Source organism: Ambystoma mexicanum, chromosome 6q (genome assembly GCF_040938575.1).
Source record: "Ambystoma mexicanum isolate Mex_15411 chromosome 6q, UKY_AmexF1_1, whole genome shotgun sequence".
Taxonomy (NCBI): domain Eukaryota; kingdom Metazoa; phylum Chordata; class Amphibia; order Caudata; family Ambystomatidae; genus Ambystoma; species Ambystoma mexicanum.
Window position 1 is genome coordinate 494,418,983 of NC_090937.1, and position 27,254 is coordinate 494,446,236.

Genomic DNA, 27,254 nt, shown 5'->3' on the forward strand with positions numbered 1-27,254 from the left:
TTCGTTTCTGAACTGTCTTTCTACCAATAACCAATCACTGGTCTCTGGGTCATACTGCCCCCAGCCAATGACTGCCCTCTACCTAAGCCCCTCCTCTAGCAGCCATCTTCAGATTTTTACTGCACGTTCAAGTGTTGGGAGTCCTCTTGCTGTAGCTCTCAAGCTTTTACTGCGTATTGCGAAGTTGGAGAACCCGGGTAAGCTTCGGGAGAAGCCCCGGTCGATCCCGACGGAGAAAGCCAAGGGGGGGGGGGCGGCAAGGTGGTGACCCTCCCCCTAAGTTAAAGGCCTCAGACGCGCCCAAGGTCGTGACAGCCCTGTTTGACCCGGCGAAGGCCTCGATCGAAGGAGGCGTGGCGGCACTGGAAAAGCCTGTGGAAGGCTACCCCAGTGGAGACGACTTCCGGGCCTATAGTTCCCCTGCCACCCCGGAGGGAATCCTCTTTCCAGCCGATCGAGAAAACCCCCGTGAAACCCCGGGACGAGAAAGAGGGGGGGGGCATGGTAGCCATAACGGACACAGATACCACCTCCGAGGATGAGCTGGCTGGCGTCAAAAAGATCCTGGACAAGAAGTTTGAGGAAGTCAGGTCCTACGGGAGGGAGCCCAACGAGGCGGACGTGGAGAGCAACTGTGGAGCCGACAAGGAGCCGCGGCCCATGGGGGAAACGGAGGAACCCACGCCCCAGCCTTCGCTCCCATCGCAACTGATGCCTACTCCACAGGACAATGCAGATGCAATCTTCATGGCTTTGAAGACCCTGTGTATGGAGATGAGGACAAGGTTGCCCTTACCCCCAGCGGACGATCCAGCGGCGCCTGGACCGTCGGGGAGCCCACTGAACAAGCTGAGGCAAATCCATCATCCTCCTCCTCCCTCCCTTCCATCCTTCATCTCCATCCCCTCCACCGAGGGATGAGACGGGAACAGAGATGGCGACGATCTCCCATCACCCCCCTGCCCGGGCCTCCCCTCCCGACGAAATTGGCTCTTTTCACGCCATCATCTCCAGGGCATCAGAGCTTTTCCAGCTATGCCCCGAAGAGCAGAAGGAAGGTTTCTCTACCAACAACGGGAGGCCAAGAGGAACACTGTCCTCTCAGTCCCGTTACTGGATGACATCTGGGATGAAGGACTGGCACTGATGAAGAACCCGTCCACGGCTCCTGCGAAGAGGGACTGGTACGAGAAGTAGTACCGGGTCCCAGACTCCACCCCTATGTGCCTCAGAGCACAGCTGTCCCCGGATTCGGTGGTCTCCGCGGCGGCCAAGAAGAAATCGGCTGGGGCGACGGCATCAACTTCCACTTCCACACTGGACGGCGAGGGGAAGAAGCTGGACGTCCATCAAAGCGGCCAATGCCCTCACAATCGTGACACGCTACAACAGGGAGGTGTGGTTCAAGATCGCTCCCCTCCTGGACTTCCTTCCAGACGCCAAGAGGCCGGAAGTCCTTGAAATCCTGCAGGAAGGCGAGGTGGCTTTGGACCACGCCATCACGGTGGCCACAGACATCGCAGACACCGGCTTTCGCCAAATGGGCAACAGCGTATTCCTTCGCCGGAGCGGTTGGCTCAAGGCCACTGATTTCCGTCCGGGCGTGCAGACCAGGGTACTGGACATGCCCTTCGATGGAAACAACCTGTTCAGCTGGACAAGTCACTGCAGGCCATCAAGGCGGACACCAAGACGGCCCGGGCCTTGGGTTCTCTCCATCAATGATGGCCGTCCTTTCGGACCTCCGGAGGAAAGTCTCAAGGTGCATCCAAAGGATTCGGGGTGGCAGTTCTGCGTCGTACCACCAGGTGGCCCGCTCCTCGTCGCAGGAAGCCTAGAGAGGCCGCAGCAAGGCCGGAGGACACAGTCGTCGCCAAGGTGGCAAGGCCTCAGGTAAGCAAGACTGAACCGGCCATGACGTCGTGCCCCCACCCGAGCACCCCAGTGGGAGGCCAGCTGGCGTATTACCAGATCAAGGCCCTGTGCTTCGGGTTGAAGTTGGCACCAAGGGTCTTCAGGTGCCTGGCACCAGTGGCGGCGCAGCTGCGCCTGCAGGGGATCCACGTATACCCCTACCTGGACAATTGGCTCATCCGAGCAAAGTCAAGAGAACTCGCCGTTGATCACACAGCGAAGACTGTCCGCCTTCTCTCGGATCTGGGATTCTCGATCAAGTTTGCGAACACCCACTTGGTACCGTGGCAAGACGCCCTGTTTCTGGGAGCCAGACTCGACACAGGGGCGTGGTTGGCTTCACCGTCGGAGGAAAGGACTAAGGCCATCCTGGGCAAGGTACAACGGCTGTTGACCATGGAAGTGGCCAGGGTGAGGTCCATCAAGTCTCTGCTCTGCATGATGTCATTGTGCATATACCTTGTGCATCTTTGCAGGTTGCGGATGCAGCCACTGCAGGAGTTCCTCGACGCCCGTTGGATGCAAGCAGCGGGCAGCTTCGAAGACGAGATCTCCCTCAACGAGACATTCCGTCAAGCGATTCGGTGGTGGGGCTCCTGCGTGCACCTCGCGGCGGGCATGGACGTAAAGACCCCAGTGCATCAGGAGACTGTGACAACGGACACCTCCCTGGAGGGATGGGGAGAACACACGGGAGATCTCCACGCAAGAGGCTTTGGCTCCTGGAGGAGAGGTCCCTGCACATCAACGTCCTGGAGCTCCGGGCCGTGTTCTGGGCCCTCCGGTCTTTCCTTCCGTTCCTCAAGGGCAAGGTGGTACGGATCTTCACCGACACGACCACATTGTTCTATATCCGGAAGCAGGGGGGGCACCAGATCCCCAGCCGTATCGAAGGAAGCGCAGTATCTGTGGCACTGGACTGTTGCCCAGGGAATGTTCCTGGTACCTTTTCATCTGGCAGGAGTGAAAAACAGTCGCCAACTCACTCAGCCGGGAGCTATGCTCTGGCCACGAGTGGGAGCTTCGGCAGGATAAAGTGGACCTCCTATTCCGACAATGGGGCAGTCCCCAGATCAACCTATTTCTCTGTCTGGTGCCGTGCACAGAAGATCAACCCTCTACGGATTACGGCCCCTCAAGTGCTGCCGCAAGTCAGGGCTGGCACATGCCTCCATCAAGATCCACCTGGCGGCTATCTCCCGCTACACTAGAACTCCGAGGCGGTCGTCGCTGTGGTCTCACCGCCTAGTGAAGGAGTTCATGAAAGGACTGTTCCGCTCGTTCCCGCCGGTGAAGGCTATGGCCCTGGCGTGGGAGCTCAACGTGGTGCGGACCAGGCTCATGGGTCCCCTATTCGAGCCCTTGCACTCGGCACCGCTGAAGTTCCTATCATGGACGACGCCGTTTCTTGTGGCCATCACCACCGCACGACGAGTGGGAGCGATCCAGGGCCTCCTGTAAACCTCCATACCTGACATTCCACAAGACGAGGGTAGTGCTGCGGACACACCCCTCCTTCATGCCCAAGGTGCCGTCAGACTTCCATCTCAACGAGCCCTTGGTGTTACCTGTATTCTTCCCGTCACCTTCGTCGCTGGCTGAGAGGACTTTGCACTCGTTGGATGTGGCTAGAGCGCTGAGTTTCTACGTGGACCACACAGAGTCTTCGGAAGACATCACAGCTGTTTGTGAACTTTGGACCTGTGAACCAAGGGAAGGCCCTCTCGAAGGCTTCCATTTCCAGATGGCTCTCCGGCTGCATCATGCACTGTCACCGGTTGGCAAACCGACTGTTGCCCGGCCGTCCAAGAACCCATTCAACCAGAGTGATCGCTGCTACCACGGCGTTCCTTTATGGTGTGCCCCTGCTGGACATCTGCTGGGCTGCTACGTGGAGGTCGACACACAACTTCACGAGATTATACTGCGTCAACCAGGATTCCAGGGAAGAGTCCAGAGTCGGCCAGGCAGTGCTGCGCAACCTGTTCGCTTGAAGGTGAGCCTGGTGAGGAGGTAAGAGATGCTTAATGTTGAGCCTTGCCACCTCCTGTGTACTGCTATTTATACTTGTATTCATGAGCATGTGAATCCATGCCAGACCCCATGCTGGAGAAGGAACAAGTTACTTAGCTGTAACTGTTGTTTTCCAGCATGGGTTTGGCGTGGATTCACATGCGAACCCTCCCTCCAACCCCGCTGCGGCTCTTCTCTTGGTCCTACTGACACTTTAAGTGCTACCATATCTGAAAATGGCTGCCATAGGAGGGGCTTAGGTAGGGGGCAGTCATTGGCTGGGGGCAGTATGACCCAGAGACCAGTGATTGGTTATTGGTAGAAAGACTGTTAAGAAATAAAACTGATTTTTTTCTTTACCGAGGATTCCCAGCCTGCTGGAGAACAGTTGGAGGTAATACTCCTACGTCCTGTCCCCTTTCCTCCATACTTGTGGGACAGCTCTCCGTCCTGTGGGACGGGACCGGAGCACTTTGTAAAAAGCATCCAAATTTTTCCAAAAATGTGTCCTTCCTCTTTCCTGCGCGGGGCCCGGCACGCGGCCGTAACCCCGCCCACCTTGGCTGCGCCCCGCGCATCGCCCCTAAGTCCTTTTCTCCGCTCGATCGGGGCCGGACGCACTTGCATCCTCGGAAGACTTTCTTCCCTGTCTCTTGCTAGCGTTCGTCTTCTAGATAAGGCTAATACCGGGCCTATGCCCGAGGTCCCTCGTACAGAGGGTAAGGCTACCAACAGTTCTGAGGGGCCGGGCAGGTCCCTGTCGGTGAAAGCTGTTTCTCACCGTTCCCGCTCTTGTGGTGATACCAGATCTGTTGAGGGGGCAAAGAAGCAAGGTTCTTCTTTTACCGGCAGTGCCGAGGTCCTTCCTTCGAAGGCTCAGTTGGCGGTTGGTATGTCTCAGAAACATTCCAGGCCTCACAGTACCGGCTCTGCCGAGGTTCCTTATGTTAAGGCTAAAATTAAGACCCCCTGATCCATCGACGGGGACCCCTGCCTCACCTCCTCACATGCCGCAGTTCCCCTCAGATGAAGACAAAATGGCGGCCGTTCCCGCCACGACCACGGCGGCCATTTTAGGTACTACCCCTACAACTACGCCATCGGCCCCTGGTGTAGGGTTCGGTCCTTCGGGTGAACCTAAGGTCACTTGTGCGTATCCTTACCGGCCCGTTTATGATTGGAACGCCCGGATGCCTCTTCCACACAATGTTTTGTTGCCTGCAGGGGCGTCCCCTTTGATTTATGTGGATATGTCGGCGGAGGGCCCGGCGTGGCACCCTTCTCCGTTACATCCCTGGGTTTGTCCACCTCATGAGAGGCCTCCTCGGGTTCCGATGCAGGTTCCGAAGCAATCTCCCGAGGACGCTTTTTTCGGTAAATTTCAAGCACTTATGCGCACCGACCCCATGAGGGAGTATTTCAAAGGGCTTTTTAAGGGAATTTGTCCACCAGCGCCCCCTGCTCCACCCGTTCCTCTGGTCGTTCCGCTGGCGCCTCCTTTGCCCGTGGTGCCTGCCCCTGCTCTTCCGCCTTTGCCACCGTTGTCCCCAGTGGACAAGGCAGTGCCTGACACGGTTCAGCAGGATCCTGACCTGTCAGATGACCCACAAGGCGAGCAGGACAACGAGGACCTTCCCCGCTCTGTTAGAGCTTTTCATGACCGGGTACTGGACATGATGAATTTCTTAGATGTTCCAGTTCCCGAGGCACCTGCTCCACAGGAGGGCGTGCTTTCTGGGGCGTTCACCCTGTCTCCTTTGGAGCGTACCGGCCTTTTCCTGCAGAAGGATGTTTTGGCAGAGGTCCGAAGAGTCTGGTAGAAGCCACACTCAGGACTTTTTGGCAATAAAAAGATTGACGCGAGGTACAGGCTACACTCTTCGGAGGAAGTGGCCTTGTCGTCTTGTCCACCTCCCTCCTCCACAGTGGTGGCTGCGGCCACGTTGCAGTCCAGACCTGCAGCATCCTCTTCCGCGACGGCTACTCAGGTCTTGGGAAGGGAGGACAAGCTCCTGGACTCCCTAGGGAGGAAGATCTTTGCCAATTCGGCCTTGCAGCTCAGGCAGGCCAATGCCGAATTGATTTTGGCGGGAGCTAACATGCGGATATGGAGAAGTCTGTCGGAGTTTGAGGAGCACATTCCGGTCGAGAAGTTGGAAGACTTCAGAGGTGGCCTTTCCGATGCCAGCGTCTTGTCCCAGGATCTCCTGGAGGCTGTAGCTCATCACGTAGACACCTCGGCTCGGGGCATGATGCTCTGGGTTGATACCTTGAGGCAAGCGTGGTTGCATGCCACTAAGTTTTCGAAGGAAGTGCAAGACAAAGTATTGGACCTTCCATTCGTTGGTAAGGAGCTTTTTCATTCATCTACTGATGTAGAGCTCACCAAAACCAAGGATAGCACTCATACGGCTAAATCGTTGTCTGTTCTGGTTAAACCTCCCTTCAAGGCTCAAAGGCCGTTGTCACAAGGGCAACCTTCCTCTGGTTTTAGGGGATTCCTCGACCGTAAGAATCGCAGAGTGGATACTCCTGCGGGGAATAACCGCCGTAGACAACAGCGTACGCGGTATTTCTCCCGCTCCTCAGCCTCCTCATCAGGTTCACTCATCAGGTTCAGGTGGCACCGCCACCGATAAACCTGCCAAATGAGGTTTTACCGTGCTCGCACGAGACCCCGGTGGGAGGACGCATTGCGTCTCATTGGGAGGCGTGGCAGACCATCACAGAAGACAGATGGGTCTCGTCAGTCGCTCGGGCGGGCTTCCGCTTACCTTTACCCCCTACCCCACCCCTCAACCCTCCTTTTCAGCTGTCTGGCTCACCCTCCCTCAAGGCCGAGGTTCAGAAACTTCTGCTCCTCAGAGCTGTGGAACCCGTTCCCCTTGGGGAGCGAGGGGAGGGCTTCTACTCCCGGCTGTTTACGGTGCCCAAACCCAACCAGGCTGGCCTGCGCACCATCCTAGACCTTTCCCAGTTCAATCTTTCCTTACCCCAAGAGAAATTCAAGATGATCACGCCCGGCCAGATTCGCTCCTCGTTGCAGGCGGGCGATTGGCTCAGCGTGGTGGACCTTCAGGATGCGTACATGCATATCCTGATTTGGGCTCCACACAGGAGGTACCTCCGTTTCTCTTTGGGAGAGGAGCACTTCCAGTTTCGGGTGCTTCCTTTTGGCCTCAGCTCGGCGCCGCGTGTCTTCACGAAGATGTCTGTGATTGCGGCCTATTTTCATCTTCAGGATATCCATGTGTATCCTTATTTGGACGATTGGCTTCTACGCAGCCCTTGTCCGCTGGCGGCAGCGGGCAACCTCCAGTCTCTCCTTCAGCTCCTGTTCCATCTTGGGCTGTCGGTGAACTGGCGGAAATCCTCCATGACGGTCTCTCGGGACCTGATTTTTCTGGGTTTTCGTTGGAACACGATCGACTGCAGAGTATACCTGACCGGGGACAGAATGGCGGATCTGTTGGCCACGTGTCAGATGTTTGCGCAGTCGGAGAGTATGTCAGCCTGGTGGTTCCAGAGGCTTCTGGGCCTCATGGCCTCCTGTGTGCTGGCTCTTCCTCTTGCTCGTCTCAGAATGAGACGGACCCAGATGGCCCTTCGGAATTCATGGCGTCAGGCAGTGGACCCAGACTCCATGCGGATAATGATTCCGGATTCCATGAGTGGACCAGGACTGGTGGTCATCTCTCAGCAATCTGTCTGGGGGCGCGGGGTTTCAGGACCCGGTCCCTACGGTGACAATCACGACAGACTCCTTCCTCCTAGGGTGGGGTGCAACGTTAGATCTCCTTCAGGTTTCGGACCTCTGGTCGCCTCAGGACAAGCTCCTGCACATAAACGATTTGGAGCTTCTGGCGAATCAGACCGGTCATTGTCAACAAAGTGGTCCGCAAAAGAGCGAACAATGTGGTGTCAATTTATTACATCAACAAGCAGGGGGGAACGAAGTCTCCCCCCCTCGTGGACCTGTCCATCCAAATTTGGGAGTGGGCCGTGCTTCATGGTGTCTGGCTGCTTGCAGTGCACATCCCGGGCCAGCTGAATGTCACAGCAGATGCCCTCAGCCGGCGGACAGTTGTCCGCTACGAGTGGGAGTTGAAGGCGGAGGTCCTCTCAGGGATTTTCTTGCGCTGAGGCACACCGCAGGTGGACCTCTTTGCGACGGCGGCGAACAAGAAGCTTCCTCTGTATGCCTCCAGAGGGGGGCTGGGAGCCTCCTCTCTGGGGGATGCTCTAGAGATTCCATGGCAACATGAGAGCTTGCGCCTTCCCGCCTCTGCCTTTAGTTCACCGGGCAATTTGGAAGTTGAAGAACTTGTTGAATTGTTCTCTTCTACTGATAGCCCCGTGGTGGCCGGCCAGGTTTTGGTTCTCAGAACTCCAACACCTGGCGGTTTATCCGCCGATCAGTTTACCGGTAACTCCCGATCTTCTCCACCAGGGCTAACAGCAGCTGTGGCACCCCTCCCCACAATCGCTCAGCTTGGCGGCTTGGTGCCTGAGTTCAGGTCTTTAGAGCATCTGAATTTGCCTGCGGATAACATGCGTATTATCCAGGCAGCCAGAAAACCCTCGACCGGATCTCAGTACAAGAGTAAATGGCTCAGGTTCTGTCATTGGTGTCTAGAGAAGAAATTGGATCCAAAGGGGGGGCCACGGTTGACACGGTGTTGTCCTTCGTGTCCTCCCTAGCAGAGTCAGGAGTTCATGTTCTGTCATGCAGGACTTACCTTTCAGCGGTCTCTGCTCATCTTTCTACGGATCAGTGTTTGTACTCTCTGGCTAACCCAGTGGTGAAGAGGCATTTTGCTGGTTTAACACGCCTTTACCCTCCAGTTCGTAATCCGCACCCGCCATGGGACCTGAATGTTGTCCTGACGGCGCTGTGCCATAAACCCTTTGAGCCAATGGCTACTGTGGACGTCAAGTACTTGTCTTGGAAAGTGTCCTTTTTGGTCGCCGTCACATCGGCAAGGAGAGTGAGTGAGCTCCAGGCATTGTCGGTGGAGCATCCCTTCTTGGTCTTCCACAAGGACAACGTAGCCCTTTGAACTAATCCGGCTTTTCTGCCGAAGATAGTGACCGAATTCCATTTGAATCAATCGATCTCTCTACCGGTCTTTTTTCCGAACCCCGCCTCTGAGGCGGAGAGGGTTCTACACCGTCTTGATGTCCGAAGAGCTCTCAAGTTCTAAGCTCGGAAGTCCTATCCAGGTAGAAGTTCTTCTCAACTTTTTGTGACTTAAGGCAACCCTCAAGGCAAACGGGCATCTAAGGCAACTATTTCTAGGTGGATTGCCGCCTGTATCACGGAGTCTTTCACTGTCCAAAAGCTGAAACCTCCTAAAGGTATTCATGCACACCTGGTGTGGGGCAAGGCAGCTGCGGTTGCTTTCCAGAAGTATGTTCCCTGGGAGTCCATCGCTAGGGCAGCTACTTGGGCCTCTCCATCTGCTTTCTGTAAGCATTACTGCCTCGATTTGAGTTCTAGAGCTGATGCTCGGTTTGGTCAGGCTGTGCTGAAGAACCTTTTTCAGTAAGGGGTATTTCCATCCACCCGTAGTTCCTGTAAGGAGTGCTTGGGAATCCCCCACAAGTATAGCGGAAAGGGGACGGAACGTAGGAGTATTACCAGGTTACTCACCGTAGTGACCACCTTACTCCTAGTCCATAGTCCCCTTTCCTCCATACGCCCGCCCGCCGTCCCCTCTAATAAGGTTCCTCTGTATTGGTAATAGGTCTCTGACCTGGCAAAGAAAAGGACTGAGGGGCGATGCGCGGGGCGGAGCCAAGGTGGGCGGGGTTACGGTCGCGTGCCGGGTCCCGCGCAGGAAAGGGAGGAAGGACACATTTTTGGAAAAATGTGGATGCTTTTTACAAAGTGCTCCGTTCCCGTCCCACAGGACGGAGAGATGTCCCACAAGTATGGAGGAAAGGGGACTAGGGACTAGGAGTAAGGTGGTCACTACGGTGAGTAACCTGGTAAGTAACTTGTTCCTTTTCATACCTACTCGCAATGTCCATTTGCTCACCAGTGAAACTTCCATGCCCATATAACATGCTGCGTCAACATCAGGGGACAGCATATCATCCATGCCCTCAAACACTGAAATATCAGCTTGGCTCCTGAAGTCATGGTTTCGTCATTTAAACTTGCCACAAGGATGTATGGACATCCTTCAGGAGGCATGCAAACTTAACACCAGGCATTGCTACTACACTAAATGGAAACAGTTTGTTATCTGGTGCAAAGCTTGAGCCATCAACCCAATTTATTGTTCTCCTTCACACATTGTTCTCTACTTACTGTACCTGTTAGATACAGGTTTAGCAGCACTCTCTGCAAACACCACCTCTCACTCTAAAGTGTGTTGGTGGAAGTTGCCAATATTAAAGGCATTCATGGAGGAGGTTAAAAGATTACACCCACTGATTTCTAACCGAACTCCCAGATGGGATTTAAATATTGTACTTGCAAAGCTTGTGGGTCCTCCATTTCAGCCAATCCATAAAATCAGTCTTACATCTCACTTACAAGGCTGCATTTCGAATGGATTATGTCTTATAACGTATTCCACATCTTTGACATCTAATGTCCACAGCTGTGCACTTTGGAAACTTTTTCGGCAGAGGGCGTCCTGTGTCTGTGACGTCGGGTTGATGTCCATCGAAGGCCTCCGTCGAGGGTGACGTCATCGGATATTATAAATGGGACGCACAGCGCCCAGAGCCTCGGTTCTGTTTTTTTCAATTTTTTTGCGCCTCATGTGTTTCATCGCAGAGATGTCTTTTTCTTCGACCTCGCGGTCTAGCTTCAAGACTTGCCGGGACTGCAAGTCGAAAATGCCGATCACTGACCCGCATCGCATTTGTTTGTGGTGCTTGGGCGTGAGTCACGACACCGACGACTGTTCAAAATGCCAGTCACTGACTGCCAAGGCCTTGCTGGAGTGTAAGGGGAAGCTCGAGGTAGGTAGGGGTTCTAAGCCCAGTAAGTCCTGTACATCTAAATCGAAAACCAAAGGGGTATCCACCGACGATTCGAGGGGCGACTCTCCGTGTCGGTAGGAGGCCCGGGGTTCTTGGCCCCGGAGTGGTTCCCGCCATTCTTCCTCATTGCGGCGTTCTAGGAAGTGCCGTCACCGATCGCCTTCCCTATTGTCCTCGACTTCTGCCGAATGGGCTGCCTTTAAGGAGCAGGTGTTGACAATATTTCAATATCGAAGCCGGCTCGGAGCGGTCTCGTACCATGCCTCGCACGCCTTTGGACTCGGGACCGTGACACGACTCGCATCGGGAACCTTCAAGGTCCCGTTCGGACAAGGCTTTGGATAGTCGCAAGAGACATGTTTCCAAGTCTCGGTCTTCGTCTCCAGCGAGACCGTTGCAAACCTGCTAAGGGCTTGAAGGCGGCATCGACTCGGACATCGACGCTTTGCTGTCTTATCAGTCCACAGCGCCGTCAGCACCTGTGTCAACGCCAAAGCCTTCGACACTCACGACGCCAAGGTTGTCAACACTTCCGGCATCAAAGCCTTCGTGCTCTCAACGCCTTTTGGGTATTTTTGCTTGCAATTTACCATTGGAGTACAATGATCTGGTGGATCCTCCAAGGATGGCTACAGTGAAGTCTGTGAGGCCCGTATTGGACTCTAGGGCCTCTTCTGTCCCCAGGCCAGGTTTTCACCTCCCTCTGGTCGACATATATGAAGAGGAAGAACTGTCTGAATTTGAGGACCCTGTTGAACATGATGTGGCTCCAGTCTTTTCTGTAGACAGTCAATTGGAGGAGTTGAGGCAAAACCCTTCATGATGCCAGTGGGTTGGACACTTCTCCAGAAGTGGAATTTGGCAGGCCTGAGCCTGGGGCTCATGCTGAGTCTTCGGAGGGTCTCAGAGTATCTGGGCTGGTCCAGTCCTCCTGAAGACTTTGTGCAGGATGATATAACTGACATTTTAGATCAAGGTCCGTCCTCTGACCCGGTGTTACCTTTTCATCTCACTTTACAGAAAAGGGTGGCAACTGCTTGGCAATCACCGTAATCTCTTCTGGCTGTTAAATAAGTCTTTGACAAAGAAGTACCGCCCTTCCGTTAGCGATCCCAGCTACTTATCCACTCCCCCCCCCCTTCCGAGAGTTTGGTGGTTCAGGCGGCTACGGCCACCTCGAGGCAGGCGGCATACCCTACCATCCCTCCAGATAGGGACGACAAACCCTTTGACGGTTGGGTTTGCAAGGTATTTTCTGCAGGGAGTATGCCGTTGAAATCGGCCAACTCCACTTGTGCCTTAGCAAGGTTTTCACACAGACTGTGGAACTGTGTTTCTCTAGCAGCTGAGCATATTCCCGAGGGGGAAGAAAGGGATGGGTTCCTTGCTCTCGTACAGGATGGCAAGGATGCCATGTGCGAATCCCTTCAGTTGGGTTTGGATACGGCCAACAGTGTTAGCCGGTCCATGGCTGCAGTGTTATACGCAGGTTTGCGTGGTTGCGGAAGTCGGGTTTTGCCCGGATGGGCAAGCCTGCCTTTTGAACATGCCCTTTGATGGCGCACATTTGTTTGGCAACAAGGCTGGCGAGAGCCTTGAGAGGTTGCAGACCTCGAAAGCTGCGGCTTAATCTTTAAGCGCAGCTGTGCGTCAACCTTTGCCTTTTTGTAGTAGGGTACAGCAGTAGAGGGGAGTTACTTTTTATTACTACTCCCCCTTTGGTAGAACGAGAGGGGCCTATTAAACAGAATTAGATGCAGTACCCTTTGGGAACACCACACACAATTAAGACTACAAGTGACCATACAATTTCACCTTTGGTACAAGCCTGTACTACACAGTGAAAGTGGTAGCAGAGCAGCCAGACTTATCTCAAGAGTAAGTGAGCAGTATCAAATAGTTACACAAAGGACAGCAATTACTATGATTCAGGCAAACACTAACTCAAGGTTTTCAAGTAAAAGAATATACATTTATTTCACTCTTCAGTTATATAACATGACACTATTAAAAGCAGTTAAAAAAAAAATCACTTTCTTAATACACCACACCACTTCCCTTAAATTCCAGACAAGTTAAGCTCACAAAATGAAGTGGGAGCAAAATCGCACTCCAGCAATTTAAAAGGGAGGGAAAGACAAAAGTTAACAGAAATGAATCCACACCAACAGGTAAGTACTCAGAGCAAGCGAACAAGAGAGACTAAAATGATAAAATCAGATAGAAAACGCTTAGGGCCAAAGTCAATGGTTCAAAAGTCTTTTGCTCAAGATAACAGTGCAGGGTAGTTCGCAGTAAAGTTTGTGGCACGGTTTCTGGACGAGGTTGGTTGGTAGAAAGGTAAGTTCAAAGAGAAGAGAAGGACAAGCATTCGGATTGGAGAAAGATTTCAAACACTTTCACCGCGGCTGAACGAAACGCACAACCGGATTTGCACAGTACCTTAAAACGGAGAGGGGGCTGTAGCTGAGGTAGACGTTCCTGCAGGCTCACGGTTCCTGAAGCGACTGTCGGACTGATCAGAAGTAGGAAGAATGGAGGGTCCTGCACTACCCAGGGAAGAAACCAGCAGCAGCGCCAAACAACAAATAAAAGGTGTGCTCCTTAAAACCCAAGCAGGGTCCGACCTTCCTGGCTATCCGGCCCACTGTAGCTCTGTACAGCGGATTCAACCAGAGGAAGGGTCCTAGCTTGCAGTTTGGGTGAACTGGTTGGTCCCACCAGTTCAAGGGAAGAAGTTTCCTGGAGGATCTTCTGTCGGATTCTGGAGATTCGGACCTGCAGCAGGGCTTCACCGGGCGGTTCAGTCATTGTAGGGGTCCTCTTGTGCCAGTTCCTCGTTGGTTCTTTCGTTCCAGTGGCGACTCTGCCTTTCCAGTCCCAGAGACCTGCTTTTTATGCAGTTTTTCCCCATTCATACACCCTGGCTGTCAATCACACAGCAGGGTGGCTGTCCTGGGAAGGACAGTCCCCTCAGCCAATTAAACAGGAGTGCGACTTGGGTTACCAAGGGAACCCATGGAAGGGGTTCAAAGATCCCTTCCTCATATCCTGCCTACCTAGACTTTCATGCACCTTAAGGAGGGCTTCTGTGCAGAAGCCCGCGAAAAACTGCGAACAAAGGAGTCCTCCCCGGTTTGGCGCGCAGAGAAAAACACGAGAGACTTTAACAAAAAGAAATGGCGAATAAACCCAGCCGGAGCCAAAATAAAATGTATTTGGTATAGCGGGTTTATGTTTGAGGCTAATATAATAGCCTAAAACGTTACCACGTTTATATAAGATAATCGCGGTAGAAACTTTAGGGTAGATACCACTGCCACCAGCCACGTCTTAATGTAAAGGGAGCAGAACAATGCCCCAAGAGTTACAGACCAAAAGGGATAAGAATTAACCCCTTTGAGTACTCAATGGAAGATGGGGTGTACTGGGTCGGTGGTTTAAAGTGACTAAGGTAAAGTTTATGGCAAATTTACCCTTTTCTGGGGCACTGTAGTCCGCCCCAGAAAATGGAGTCGGTGGGAAGTCTAAAAGACAGCCCTGTGTCACTGCACTTAGGGTGCTGTATAACACACATCAAAAATATGGTGCCCTGCAGTAGGTGAGGCTCCAGTGCCCAAGATCACACAAAGTAGAAACGCACATAGCACAACACATGTAAGAGTGGGGGAAAAAGGCTCACACTCTTACCACATGCAAAAAAGAAATCCTAGAAATCCAGCAAAGCTGCTGAGGGACTCAGTAGGTAAGTGAACTCAACCATTTATGAGAATTCTCCTTAACCCGGGCCGCCAGTCAAAGGGAGCAGCGGAAAAGTACCCATAGTGGTAGGAAAATAGAGGTGCCAAAGCCGCTCTGGCAGCTGCCTCTTTGCCTTGAGGAACTGCTGCAGCCGCTCAAACAGTCATGAGGCCATGTCCCATGGTTCGCTGATTGGGGGTAGACTGTCTCAGCATCTCGAATAGTGGAGAGCCATTACTTCGAATGTGTGGGTACTGGATACGATAGCCCACAGCTACTGCCTTCCCTTCCTAAAGCGGCCTCGCAACAATCCACCAGGGAAACTCTCTTTGAAGCTTCTAGATCTGCTTCTTGTGCAGGAAATCTTAACCCTGCTGGAGAAAGGTGCTATAGAACTGGTGCCTGTAGCGGAGAGGAACAAGGGATGGTAGTCCCTTTTTATTTTTTTATCCCAAAGAAAGAGTGGGGATTGAGACCCATCCTGGACTTGCGTTGATTGAAAAAACTTCAGGAAGGACAAGTCCTCCAGGCCCTTCAACTTCAGGATTGGTTGGTGTCTGTGGACCTACAGGATGCTTACTTTCATGTGCTGATTCATCCCAAGCACAGAAAGTACCTGAGGTTTGCGGCATGAGACTCGCACTTTCAGTTTCGGGTCCTGCCATTCGGATTGACCTCCACCCGAGGGTCTTCAAGCTAATGGTGGTGGTGGCAGCGTACCTCAGGCGAGGGGGATTCACATCTACCCCTACCTGGACGACTGGCTGATCCGAGCGCGCTCTCCCGAGCAAGCGTTGGATCATCTCGGTCTCGCCTGCCGCTCCCTCCACAGGCTGGGCTTCTCTCTCTCAATTTCAAGATTTCACATCTGACACCTTCCCAACAGCTCCAGTACATCGGGGCTCTGTTGGACACGTCCATGGGGAAGTTCTCGCCTCCCAAGATGAGGACTCATCACATTGTGCAGATGGTGGACAAGTTTCAACATGGCCAGAGTCTCCCAGTTTTCGAATTCTTAAGGTTGCTCGGCCTCCTGGCATCCTGCATTTTCTGGTGCCAGAGGCCAGGCTGAGGATGAGATCCCTGTAATGGGTCCTCAAGATGCAGTGGTCGCAGTTCTCAGGCAAGATGTCGGATCCTGTTCAGATTCCACTCTCGGTGTCCCAGGATCTTCTGTGGTGGGCCGACGAATGGAACCTGATGAAGGGGGAGCCATGTTGGCAACCATGGCCGCAGGTGACTGTAGTGACGGATGCTTCCCTCACAGGATGGGGCGCTCATGCCGACAACTTGACCGCCAGCGGTCGTTGGTCTCCGTCTGAGTCCAAACTCCACTTCAACCTTAGTTAGAGCTGAGGGCCATCAGGCTAGCCCTGAAGGCTTTTCTGCTGTCTGTGCGGGGGAAGAGTGTCCTAATCATGACAGACAACACAGTGGCCATGCATTACCTCAACAAAAAGGGGGGGGGGGGTAGGGGTCACTCCCGTTGTGCAGAGAGGCTATGCAGCTCTGGTTCTGGGCCATCCAGCAGGGAATTTCGGTCTCTGCAGTTCATATAGCCGGAGACAAATGTGGCGGCGGACGCTCTGAGCAGGCAGAGCATGATCTCTCACGAGTGGGAGTTGGCTCAGGAAGTCCTTCAGGAGATCTTTGCCCTTTGGGGAACCCCGCAAGTCGATCTGGTCGCCACCAGTGCCAACCAGAAGTGCGAGAGATTCTGCTCAAGGGAATTTCCTCCAAGAGGAGCCTTAGGAGATGCCTTCGTAGTGGATTGGTCATTCCCACTGCTGTATGTGTTTCCTCCAGTCCCGGTCATTCCTCAAGTCTCACAGAGATTACGGAGGTTCGGTTCCCACATGACCCTCATTGGGCCAGGAGAGCATGGTATCCGGACCTTCTAGAAATGTCCATCTGCCCGCCGCGCTGCCTTCCCTGCCGAGAGGAACTGCTCTCGCGTGAGGGAGGTTAGGTTCTCCATCCAGAGGTCAAGACTCTCAACCTTCATGCTTGGTATCTGAAAGGTCGTGGTATAAGGATTGGGACCTCCCGCATGACGTAATGGAGGTGTTGCTCTCGGCCAGGCGGCCTGCACCAAAATCCCTTTACTGTTGCCATTGGCGCTAGTTCTGCAACTGGTGCAGAGGTCAGTCTTGATCCTTTGCAGTGCTCCATTCCTATGGTTTTGTCTTTCTTACTTTGTTTGGCCCACAGGGGCCGTCAAGTAGGTACCTTTTAAAGGGTACCTGGCGGCGCTGTCTATATTTAAGCGCTCGTCTGAACTATGTTCTTACTTTAAGATTCCTTTGATGTCTCAATTTCTTACAGGACTGACTGTGTTCCCGCTGTCCCCTTTCCAGGTGCCGGTTTGGGATTTGAATTTGTTTTGAAATTTCTCATGGCTGCTCCGTTTGAACCTTTGCACTCTTGTCCTTTGAGATTATTGTCCTTCAAGGCAGTGTTCTTGGTTGCGGTTACTTCTGCTCGCAGAGTGAGTAAACTGCAGGCACTTTCCTCTAAGCCGCCCTTTACTGTGTTCCACAAGGACAGGGTAGTACTTGGGGTACGTCTGTCCTTTCTACCTAAGGTAGTATCTGAATTTCATTTGCATCAGAAGGTGGTTCTTCCTCCTTTCTATCCTCCTCCTCAACCTGGTAAGGAAGAGGAGTGACTCCATAGGTTGGATCCTAAGAGCTCTAAGCTTTTATAGTTCTAGGATGTCCCGGGTCAGAGTGGGCAATCAACTCTTTGTAGGATATGCATGACACCGATTGGGCCAGGCTGTTACCAAACAGATCTTGTCCAGGTGGATTATCCTCGCCATTACGGAGTGTAACCGATTGGCGGGTAAGGACCCTCCTGAAGGGTTGTAAGCTCATTCCACTAGGGGAGTGTTTACTTCCACCGCCCTCCAGCGGGGTGTTCCTATTAGGAATAATTGTGATGCCGCTACATGGGCTTCGCTCCACACCTTTGTTAAACATTACTCCCTGGATACGATCCATGGTCAAGATATGGCCTTTGGTAAGGCTGTTCTTTATTCCGCCATCTGATTGGGTACTCTAAATTCTTTTCCCTCCTCCATTTTCTGGTACTTCTTTAGGAGTCTGTCAAAGATGTGGAATACGTTGGAGGACACAATCCATTCGAAGAACAACTTAAAACTTAAACTGATGCTACGGGCGCTGTGTCCTATTTATAACATCCGGTGACGTCGCCCTCGACAGAGGCCTTCGAAGGACATCGACCCGATGTCATCGACGCAGGACGCCCTCTGCCGAAAAAGTATCTGAAGTGCACAGCTGTGGACCTTGCATGTCAAAGATGTGGAATACGTTGGAGGAACATCCAGTCGAAAGAAGGTTACCAGTTGGTGAGTAACTTGTTCTTCTCATTGCCATTACATCCATTAGGTTACGTGAACTACAAGCACTCAAAGTTCAAGATCCCTTTGTTGTCATTTGTAAAGACAAAGTGGTGCTAAGAGCACACCGTTTTTCTCCTAAATTATTTTGAAAGATGCATGTCAACCAGTCCATAGAACAAATAGCTTTCTTCCAAAACCCTAGCAATTCAGCAGAAAAGAGCCTCCATATATTAGATCTTAGGAGGTCTGTAATGTATAACCTTAACAAGACAAAGACAATGACAATACTTATCAATTATTTGTGTCCATATCTACTGGAAGAAAAGGGGATCCTGCCTCCAAGTCAGCAATCTCAAAATGGATAGTCAAATGCATTAAAATCTGCTACTCCCTTTCATACAAGACTCTTCCTTTCACGCCCATAGCACACTCGTGGTCAGGGGCTACCTTAACTTTTATTGCAAATGTCCCTTTAGATGCCATTTGCAAGGTAGCTACTTGGAGTTCTATACAACTTTCACACATTACGGTCTGGATGCACATTCCAAACAAGATTCACAGGTGGGTCAAGCAGTGTTAAGACATCTCTTTGCTGCTGTACCTTAAAACATCCCACCACCTTCTTCAGGTACTGCTGGCTAGTCTATGCAAAGCATGTGATTCTAAGTGGATCCACAGGGCTCAGAAGGCATACATTATTTACCGCAATTGTATTTCTGATGCTTGTATCTGCTTAAATTTGCATGCACCCACCCTTCCTCCACTCTTGGAGTTGAAGGTTCATTGACATCTTACACATATTTTCATGTCCTCACGCATACACTTCATGCTTCCACGTGTCAGACACAAAACAATCTGAGGGCCCTTGATGCGTGAAGGACCATGGGTACAATGGACGTCGCACTAGGGATAGTATTACAGACGCGCCCAGTCAACTTCCCTTTTCAGACTTGGAAACAAGTCATGCAATATTCTGCCTGTACCACTAGATGTCGGCCTATACAAAGCATGTGAAACGAAGCAGATGGAAGCATCAGAAATATGATTACAATAAGTAATGTCTGCCATATATGCATTTAGCATATTTAGTATGTGAACGGGTAAAATTGATTCTGTAACAACAAAAAGGAGCTGGATATTTAATTTGATGGGAATTGTGGATTTCAAATCAGACATAACAATGCTATTCTTTAATCGAGATATACAATCAAATTTTGCTGAAAACTTTCCATTGTGGGAATAGAAGTGACCATTTCCCCAATAGAACTTTAATGGACTAGTGTGTGTTGGAGGATTGTTAAAAGACAAAGTGCAATTTGATCAAATTGTCTGTCAGGTCTTCTCTGCTAAGTGATTCATAGATACCTCGTTGTAAGGGTGTGTATATTATTGTAATACTTTCATGTTCTACCAGTCATTCACATTCTGTTCTTTCCGTACATACACATTTTTTATCTAACAATGTACATTACATTTCAATAGTACAAATATTTAGCATATACATGTATTGAGTTGTTCTTCCTATTCCACAATTAACTTAGTTGTATGTTACAAAAAGATGTGTTTATATATCATCTTATGCTGTCTTATCGAATTGTGGAATAATAGCACCAGCAACATGACTATTATATACCTTATCATTGCCTCCAGGCCATCTGGTCTCTAGAGGGGAAGAGGTAGAAGTGGCAAGTGCTAGAGTCATAACCGAGGCAAGAACAACAATGCGTACAGTGCTCTACCATCACATGGACCTGAAATTGCCTGGGTCTATGGAGAGCCACTGCAGTGAGTGTCACAGCTTCTCTTGACCACTCAATTTCACGGATCATACTTAAAGCCAATATCCTATTGTCATAGTTTATTTGGAATTCAGCCCTCCCAATAACCTTCCTTATCGCCCACACAAACATAGCACTGTCTTGGGTCGTGGAGGATACCTTCAAGAGGTTTTTTTATTCAGGCTTAAGTGTCTCCTTGATATGAGACTTTTTCTCTGGCAACATGATGGGTTCCCTTGTGTCAAGATGAGTCTGCTGGAATGGCTCAATAATGGGCGTAGCCCTAAAACCTAATTGGAACAACACATTACTGGAGAGATTTCTTTACTCACAAAATTACGACCTTCAAATTGAACTGATGTGTCCCTTCTGCAATTGCCACGTGTGATGCAGTGTCAATAGATTGTTGTTCAGGAACTGCTGTCTAGATGTGGTGTATACCCCCCATTTAGGCAGTTGGACATCTTATTGATGCCACATCTGTTGCTTAGATAGGGGTAGCCTCCCAAGCCCTACATGCAGGTTGAGAATAGCATTCTTGAAACAATGGTGTGTTTGCTTATTGGAGCTTTTTCTGTTTTTCTTCTGAACGTTTTATTTGTTTATAATAGGGAGAAGCATGGACTTCTCTAGATATGGACGTATATCTCTAGATAATGTTTCACTACTTGAACTCTTCTAGAGGTTATCAGTCAGTGCCAGCATTCGCGTCATTTCTTTTCGATTTGTTAACCAGCTAATGGCTTTCATTGGTGTTAGCCTGTTGCCTTGGGTTGTTTCTTCTGCCTCCATAGTCAGAAAATCACTGTCCTTTGCAAAAGGAGGTGGAGTGAGAGTATGAGAAGATCTGTTCACCAGACATTAGGTGCTGTTGGACAAATACCAACAGTAAGGGAAATTGCCTTGGCATTACATATCTCAGCCAGACTTGTGCTCTTTGGATTATCCATGTGAAGAAGGGCATAACAGAGATGGTTCGCCTTATGGGCTGCCAGTGCTACACATAAGCAGCAAACAGGCAAATGTTCCCAAACAAAGGGCTTGCTACCTTGGACAAAAGTGTTCTTTTAAAAAAGCGGCATGATGCCAAAACAAAGATAAATGCCATTGTCCGGAATTGTGGCCATCTATTGGTTTTGAGTGTGAAATGTGTGCTGACATTCATTGCAAAAGTTGATGAAATGTTAGGGAGCAGATGTTCGTTCAAACCTTTAGATGTGGTGTTAGTTACTCATGATTGTACATTTTAAGTTATTCAGTATTAATGTATGTGGGGCAACCCTTTGTTAACTAAGTACTTCCAATTATGTTTTTGTTTCTAGCAGCAAACCACCTTGTTAAACATTTTAGTGAAGAGTGTAAACAACTGAATTTGTGCATGAGTCTTAAAACTTACAAAGTGCAACAACTCTATAAATTGGATGGAGACGCTTCATCACACAACTGTCGTTAAGAATTCTGGGACCCAATACCTGTCCCTAGAAATAAACATTCTGTGTGGTCTGGTAAGGGATATTCTGTTTACCTCTAGCAAGCAACCCTCTCTTGCCAGATAGTTACTCCTGTGTAAAGGGATAGAGAGGGGCAGACCTGCTTCAAAGGGATCCTGTGCAAGTTAAATTATAGTCTGAGTTCTTGTTCGCCTCTTTGCTCTGTCATCTCAGGGGACCACGAACAGCGCTACTGGCAGAAGATTTTGGTGGACCGTCAGGCAAAGCTAAACCGACCTCGAGAAAAGAAGCGTGGAACAGAAAAGGTAAGCAGGATGGTTTGATGTTTTTATTTTATTTTTTATTGCTGACATTCTTCTGTATCTCTAATTTGGGAATGTTTATATTCTCCTGAGCAAATCCCATAGTCAAAATACTGAGAGTGATTGCTTAAACGTTTTTCACTGGTCTGAATGGATCGCCCGGTCTGGGACCTTAACCTCGTTCTTTCTGCATTATCCCACAAATTGGTTAAACCTATGGCCTCAGTGGATATCAAGTTAGTTACATGGAAGATGGTGCTTCTTGTTGCGCTCACCTTAGCCGGAAGGGTCAGTAATATACAGGATTTTTCTTCAGAACCTTTTGCTATGTTGCACAAGGACAGTGTGTGTTGTGGGTGCATACTTCCTTCCAGACGTTGCCTCATCCTTCCACATTAAACAGAAAATGTCTATCCTGGCTTTCTTTCCATCCCCATCTTAGAGGGCCATGGACACCCTTCACTGTCTGGGTATTAAAAGAGCTCTCAAATTCTACCTGACTCATACCATGGGCCTTTTTGTGACATTTGGTCGTTCATCTCTGGGGCATCAAGCATCAAAAGCTTCTGTTGCTCAGACGTTTGCAGAAATGCTTGTAGCTTACAAAGCGCAGAATAAGACACCTTTCTGATGCTTGGACGCTCACTCAGAGAGGGTAAAGGCAACAGCTTTTGTATTCCAGCGACTGGTGCCCTGGGATGTGATCAGCACAATAGATACCTGGTCTTCTCCCACTGCATTCTGCATGCAGAGGCTTGTTCTCAATCTGTTTTACCAGGCAGCATTGAGACATCTTTCTCATAGATTAGCATATTTCTTTCTACCGACGCAGTATGGTTGAAAGGGAACTTGCATAGGGGTAAGAAAATGACCCACCATAGTGAATGATGTACTTCTAGACTGTAGTACCTTTCCTACCATACGACCCTCCCTCCAGGCCTCTTAAATGAGTTGGCGTAGGTTGCCGGAGCAGACACATGAAAAAGGGGGACAGATGCATGGCACCAGAGGGCGAACTTGCGGTCACACTTGCCACCAACATTTAAAGGGGAAAAGTCTCTTACTATGCAAATGGATCCGGTCCTGTCCCCCGTGAGGAGACACCCATACAGTATGGAGGAAAGGGGCAATGGACTAGGAGCACAGTTGTCACTACCGTGATTGACTGTTTCTTTTCATGTGTTATATTGTTCCTTACCGCATTAGTTATTCAGTGGATTTCGGCGTATATTTTCATGGGTGTACAAGTGTTTGTATATGTTGTGGTGTCTACCTATGCTTGTACATTTTCATTATACAAGTCAGCAATGTTGGTGGGCGTTATTCCCATTTTATGGGTATCCGACCACAAGGGAGCTGGCGTGCTGCTCTGCCTTTGTTCTGCTGAGGGGAGAGCCACCCACGTAAGAGGGCCCTCCCCGAGATGGCATACCCTCGAGTCGAGACTGTCCCAAGGCGGGTTGAAGCTAATTACTTAAACAATGGCTGAGGCCAGCCAAGTAGTCCAAACCTAGACAGACCAAGTGCGCCAAATCTATCCAATGGATTGTGAGGAGGCACACGGACAGGCTGTCCATGTGCAAGTCAGCCAGGTTTCTCTTGCCAGCCAGGCGCCCTGCTGCCTGTAAAAAAGATGACGTCTCGGAATAGCACCAAAAGCTTTTTTTTAAATAATTTTATTTCCTGCCATGGGCCGGCGGGCCCCCCCAACCCCAGCAGGCCAAGCTCTACTGGGACATTACGTCCAGCACAGCCCTTGGCCAGCTAGGGGGTAGAGGGTGCAGTGGTTTCAGCGGAGCCTGCCCTTGTGGGGCAGCAAGAGCCAAGTAGAGGGCAGACTGGATCCATACACACACTCTACAGCAATCCTGAGGAAGGTGACTAAACTTTCTTGTAATCTGTGTACCCTGAGTTAAAGGGGGAGGTCTGTGAAAGTGTCCAGCCTCCGTCTGGAACCAACTGGAGGAAATTTTGAAATTGGCATGCATCTGGACCTTCAGAACGAGCTAGCCATCTGGTCCTGCCAGTCATTCCTATGGCCAACTACCAGATGACCGGGCTCGGAGCATGGCCATCTGGTAGTGCCATGGAGGCCCCCAGGATGCGCCGGGGCAGGGGCGACGGCGGTCGACTTGTGTGTAAGGCAGGTGCTCATGGGAAGGGGCATCACCCCTGGCCGTCCTGGAACTCTTGCTGGGCAGTGTTGGAGCTTTTCCTTCCGAGTAAGGAAAGGGATCCCACCAGGGTGCTTCGGGACCTCCGCTGGAAAGGGAACGGTCGACCCATGTGTGAGGCAGGCACAAAGGATGGGGCAGCACCCCAGGATGTCCTGGATCTCTGGCGGGGGCGCATTGGAGCTTTTCCCTCCATGGAAGGACCGGGACCCCGCTGGGGCGCCCCGGGACCGCTGCTTGGCAAGGGGGAAACACCCCAGGCCATCCTAGAGCTCTGGCCGTGATGCCATAGAGATTTTCCCTCTGGGGAGGGACGGGGACCCCGATGGGCATGCTGGGTCCACCGCTGGGCAGTGCCACACACAGCTGCCAATTTTCCTTGTTTCATGTGGAATATTTGAGCCAGTCCTGTTTTTTTTCCTGTGCTGTATGCTGGAACTTGTAGGCCCACCCTTGTAACGGAAGAAACAAGTTCCAGCATGCAATTAAAAGCAAAAACCAGGACTGGCTCGAGGTGTCATGCATCGAATTGGCAATCTTGGCAGGGAGGTGCACCCATTCAGTTTACGAGTGATTCTGATGACACCACTCCATTCTTTCAAACCCTTCAACCTGTTGAAATTTGATTCTGAATCTGCACATTTATGAAATAGTGTGGGTCAGTATCTTCATTCCCTCTTTGACTGAAGTGGTATTTTTTGTTGGAACAGCTTGACTATATTTGCTTGCTTTGTGTCTGAAGTGTTGTCTTCTGCCACAAATTGAACTACATAGATGGAGCCGTCTAAATTGTCTTATAGCTTAGTGCAGAGGTCTTCAAACTGTGGAGCGAGCCCCCGTACGGGAGCACGTCTGCATCCCCAGGCAGTCCGGTTGGGTGGGGGGCGAGCGCTCAGCATGAAATGTAAAACATTTTCTTTTTTTAGATTGGAGGAAATGGGCACAGGCAGCTCACATGGTCGGACTGGAGCATACAACGGTCTCAGGCACCAATGAAAAAGTGGCATGCAGTTGCAAATCGATATTCATTCCTTTAGTCAGACTGTTTGAATAGTACCCAAGGTGGTGTTTTTTTGTTAAAATATAAGCAAATTGTGATATTTAAAGTATATTTATTCAGCAACAATGGCCAAAACAACTAGCTGCATAGTGAAGTAACTCATCAAACTGGCCTACATTGGCCAAAAAATTGCCCATTTTGAGTGGCCCACACTAGCATTTTGCTGTATTGCCCTATAGGCCAGTCCAAGCCTGGCAGCTCATCCATAATGGGCGAGGGGGCTTTTTCCAGCTGAGGGAGTGCTCCTGGGCTGGTTGAACTGTCAACAGGAAACACGGTTTCCCTTTGACAGTTCAGTTCCCACATACTCGCTGAGCCATGCAAGGCTGGGGGTGTTTTGCTTTGCCAGCCTTGCATAGCTCATTGGAAATGCTGGCTGGGGCACTGCATGTCTGTGCGAGGGGAACTCCTGTGCCTCCTCGCACATACGGACAGAGCAGCCTGGAGTGGGGCATTTCAGCCCCCATGCGCAGGCCCCTGCAGAAGGTACGTTTATGTTAATTTATTTTTTATTTTAAAATGTATATGTGTGTTATGAGTGAGTGTATGGTGATGGGTGCTCATGTGAATGATAGTGTTTGCTTTGTCTTTGTGAATGTTTGTTTTGGTGGAAACTGGGTGGGGAGCCCAGGTACTGTGGTGGGAGCAGGATGGGCGGGAGCCATGGGATAGTGGTGGGAGCAGGGTTTGGAGAGTCCAGGATCTGTGGTGGGGGTGGGGAGAGCACAGGGGCTGGGCTAGGAGTGGGATGAGGTAGTCCAGAGACTGTGATGGGAGCAGGTGGGGGAGCCCAGGGACTATACTGGGAGTAGGGTGCGGTGTAGGCCGCGATAGTTCATAGCCATTTTGACTTGCTGTCTATTTGACCTTTTTGTGGGGGAGGGGGAGCGGCCTGCCCACATTTTCTTCGGGTGGGCCCAGGCCTACAAAGTTTGAAGACAGCTGGCTTAGTGCGAGGTCAGCATATTCTGCTATGTTTCCTACCTTACTTAAATTACTCTTCTGGTTTTTGTTTCACTTTATTGATTTATTTTCCCCATAATGGGTTGTGCTCTTATCCTGCAGAGTGACTTGTAATCTGCACCACCCTCCCAAAGTTAAGAGCTGATGGCTTCAGGGCCCGGCCCAAAACGGCCTCAGTTGATTGATTTTTTTTAAATATATTTTATATCCTCCGCGTTTTTCTTTTTTTTTTTTTCTTTTTTTTTCGTAGTTGTCGTCTTGCTGGGAAAGGCCTCTACTATGTTACTTGAGTTGTGCAAAGCCTTTGGTTCACAGAATAATGAAGTGCTGTTTTTATTCTTTGCTTTTAAAGCACTTCATAATTCGCAGAAACAGATGCGTCAACTTTGGAGAAACTATTTAGCTACTGAGGAAGGCATGGTTGATTAAACTGTCATTTTTACACAGAACCATTCTCTTATTCACCAGACGACCATGAATTTGATCATACACTAAAAGATATAAGAAACCATTCACAAAAAAGAGAATTGTACTTGCATGTTTTTTGGGTGGTCAGTCATTTTTTCTAAAAAAAAAGTCGAAAGACAATTTTTTCGAAAAAATGTCGAAAAAAGTCAATTCCTTTTTTTAATTATATATTTATTTTGGGGTCCGGGGATAACAAAAAAATTCAAAAAGGGGGGTTGGGAGGAACCCCCCCATTTCGAATAAAAAACGTATTTAAAAAAAATGACTTTTTTTCGACATTATTTTTTCGAAAAAATGACTTTCGGCATTTTTGAATTCGAAAAAATGACAACCTGTTTTTTGTTTTTATACATAACATGTTTGTGTTTTTTTAATGCCTTATTAAACTATCCAGTTTACTTGTTTGGCATTCGTAAAAATGATTGTTCTAGTAGGAGCTACCTTCAATGTTCTAAGGCTCTATAGTGTGTTTTTATGTTTTATATATGTGGATTCATGTCACTTTTTCACGTTGATGCTATTTAATCTCATTCTTAATGTTTTTTTAAGGAAACTATTTAATAGATAATCAAATTGTAGTGCAAGGTGTAGCAGACGGCAACCCTTAGTAGCTGCCTAATACTACTGATTTTTCTTTGCAGTTAATTGCTAAAGCTGAGAAGATCAGACTGGCTAAGACCCAAGAAGCAAGCAAACATGTCCGCTTTGGCGATACTTTCTAGAAAACTGTGTTTTTGTATAGTCAAGACATTTATTTGATATCACAAATCAGTTGTACAATGTCATTTTTTACAAAGTGAAAAGCATCTTTGTGTACATAAAAATTCATTTCCCCAGTTGGTGTAAGTTCAGTCTCAAATACTTGTTCTTGCCCGTTCAATTAGACCAGATTGATTTCAAACCGGTGTTGATTTTCTTACTCCTAAAGAGCAAATATGCTTGCAAGGTGTTGTCAGCTATGTACAGTTTTCATTATTCATGTGAATTTAAAACGTGGAATAAAAATGTTTTAGATTTTTAAAGCATT

General features: G+C 49.9%; 1 protein-coding gene across 2 annotated transcripts in view; it reads left to right on the top strand.

The window, feature by feature from the left end:
* The window catches only part of LARP7 (La ribonucleoprotein 7, transcriptional regulator), a 681,751-nt gene extending 654,502 nt beyond the window's left edge, over window positions 1–27,249 (top strand). The window contains exons 12-13 of one of the 2 annotated variants that reach the window (XM_069630982.1): window positions 21,474–21,565; window positions 26,869–27,249. In XM_069630982.1, coding sequence (XP_069487083.1) covers window positions 21,474–21,565; window positions 26,869–26,949 — 173 coding nt within the window. In that variant the 3' untranslated portion in view covers window positions 26,950–27,249. The remainder of the gene's footprint in view (window positions 1–21,473; window positions 21,566–26,868) is intronic. The other variant, XM_069630983.1, reaches the window with a different exon arrangement.
* The last annotated feature ends 5 nt before the right edge of the window (window positions 27,250–27,254 follow it).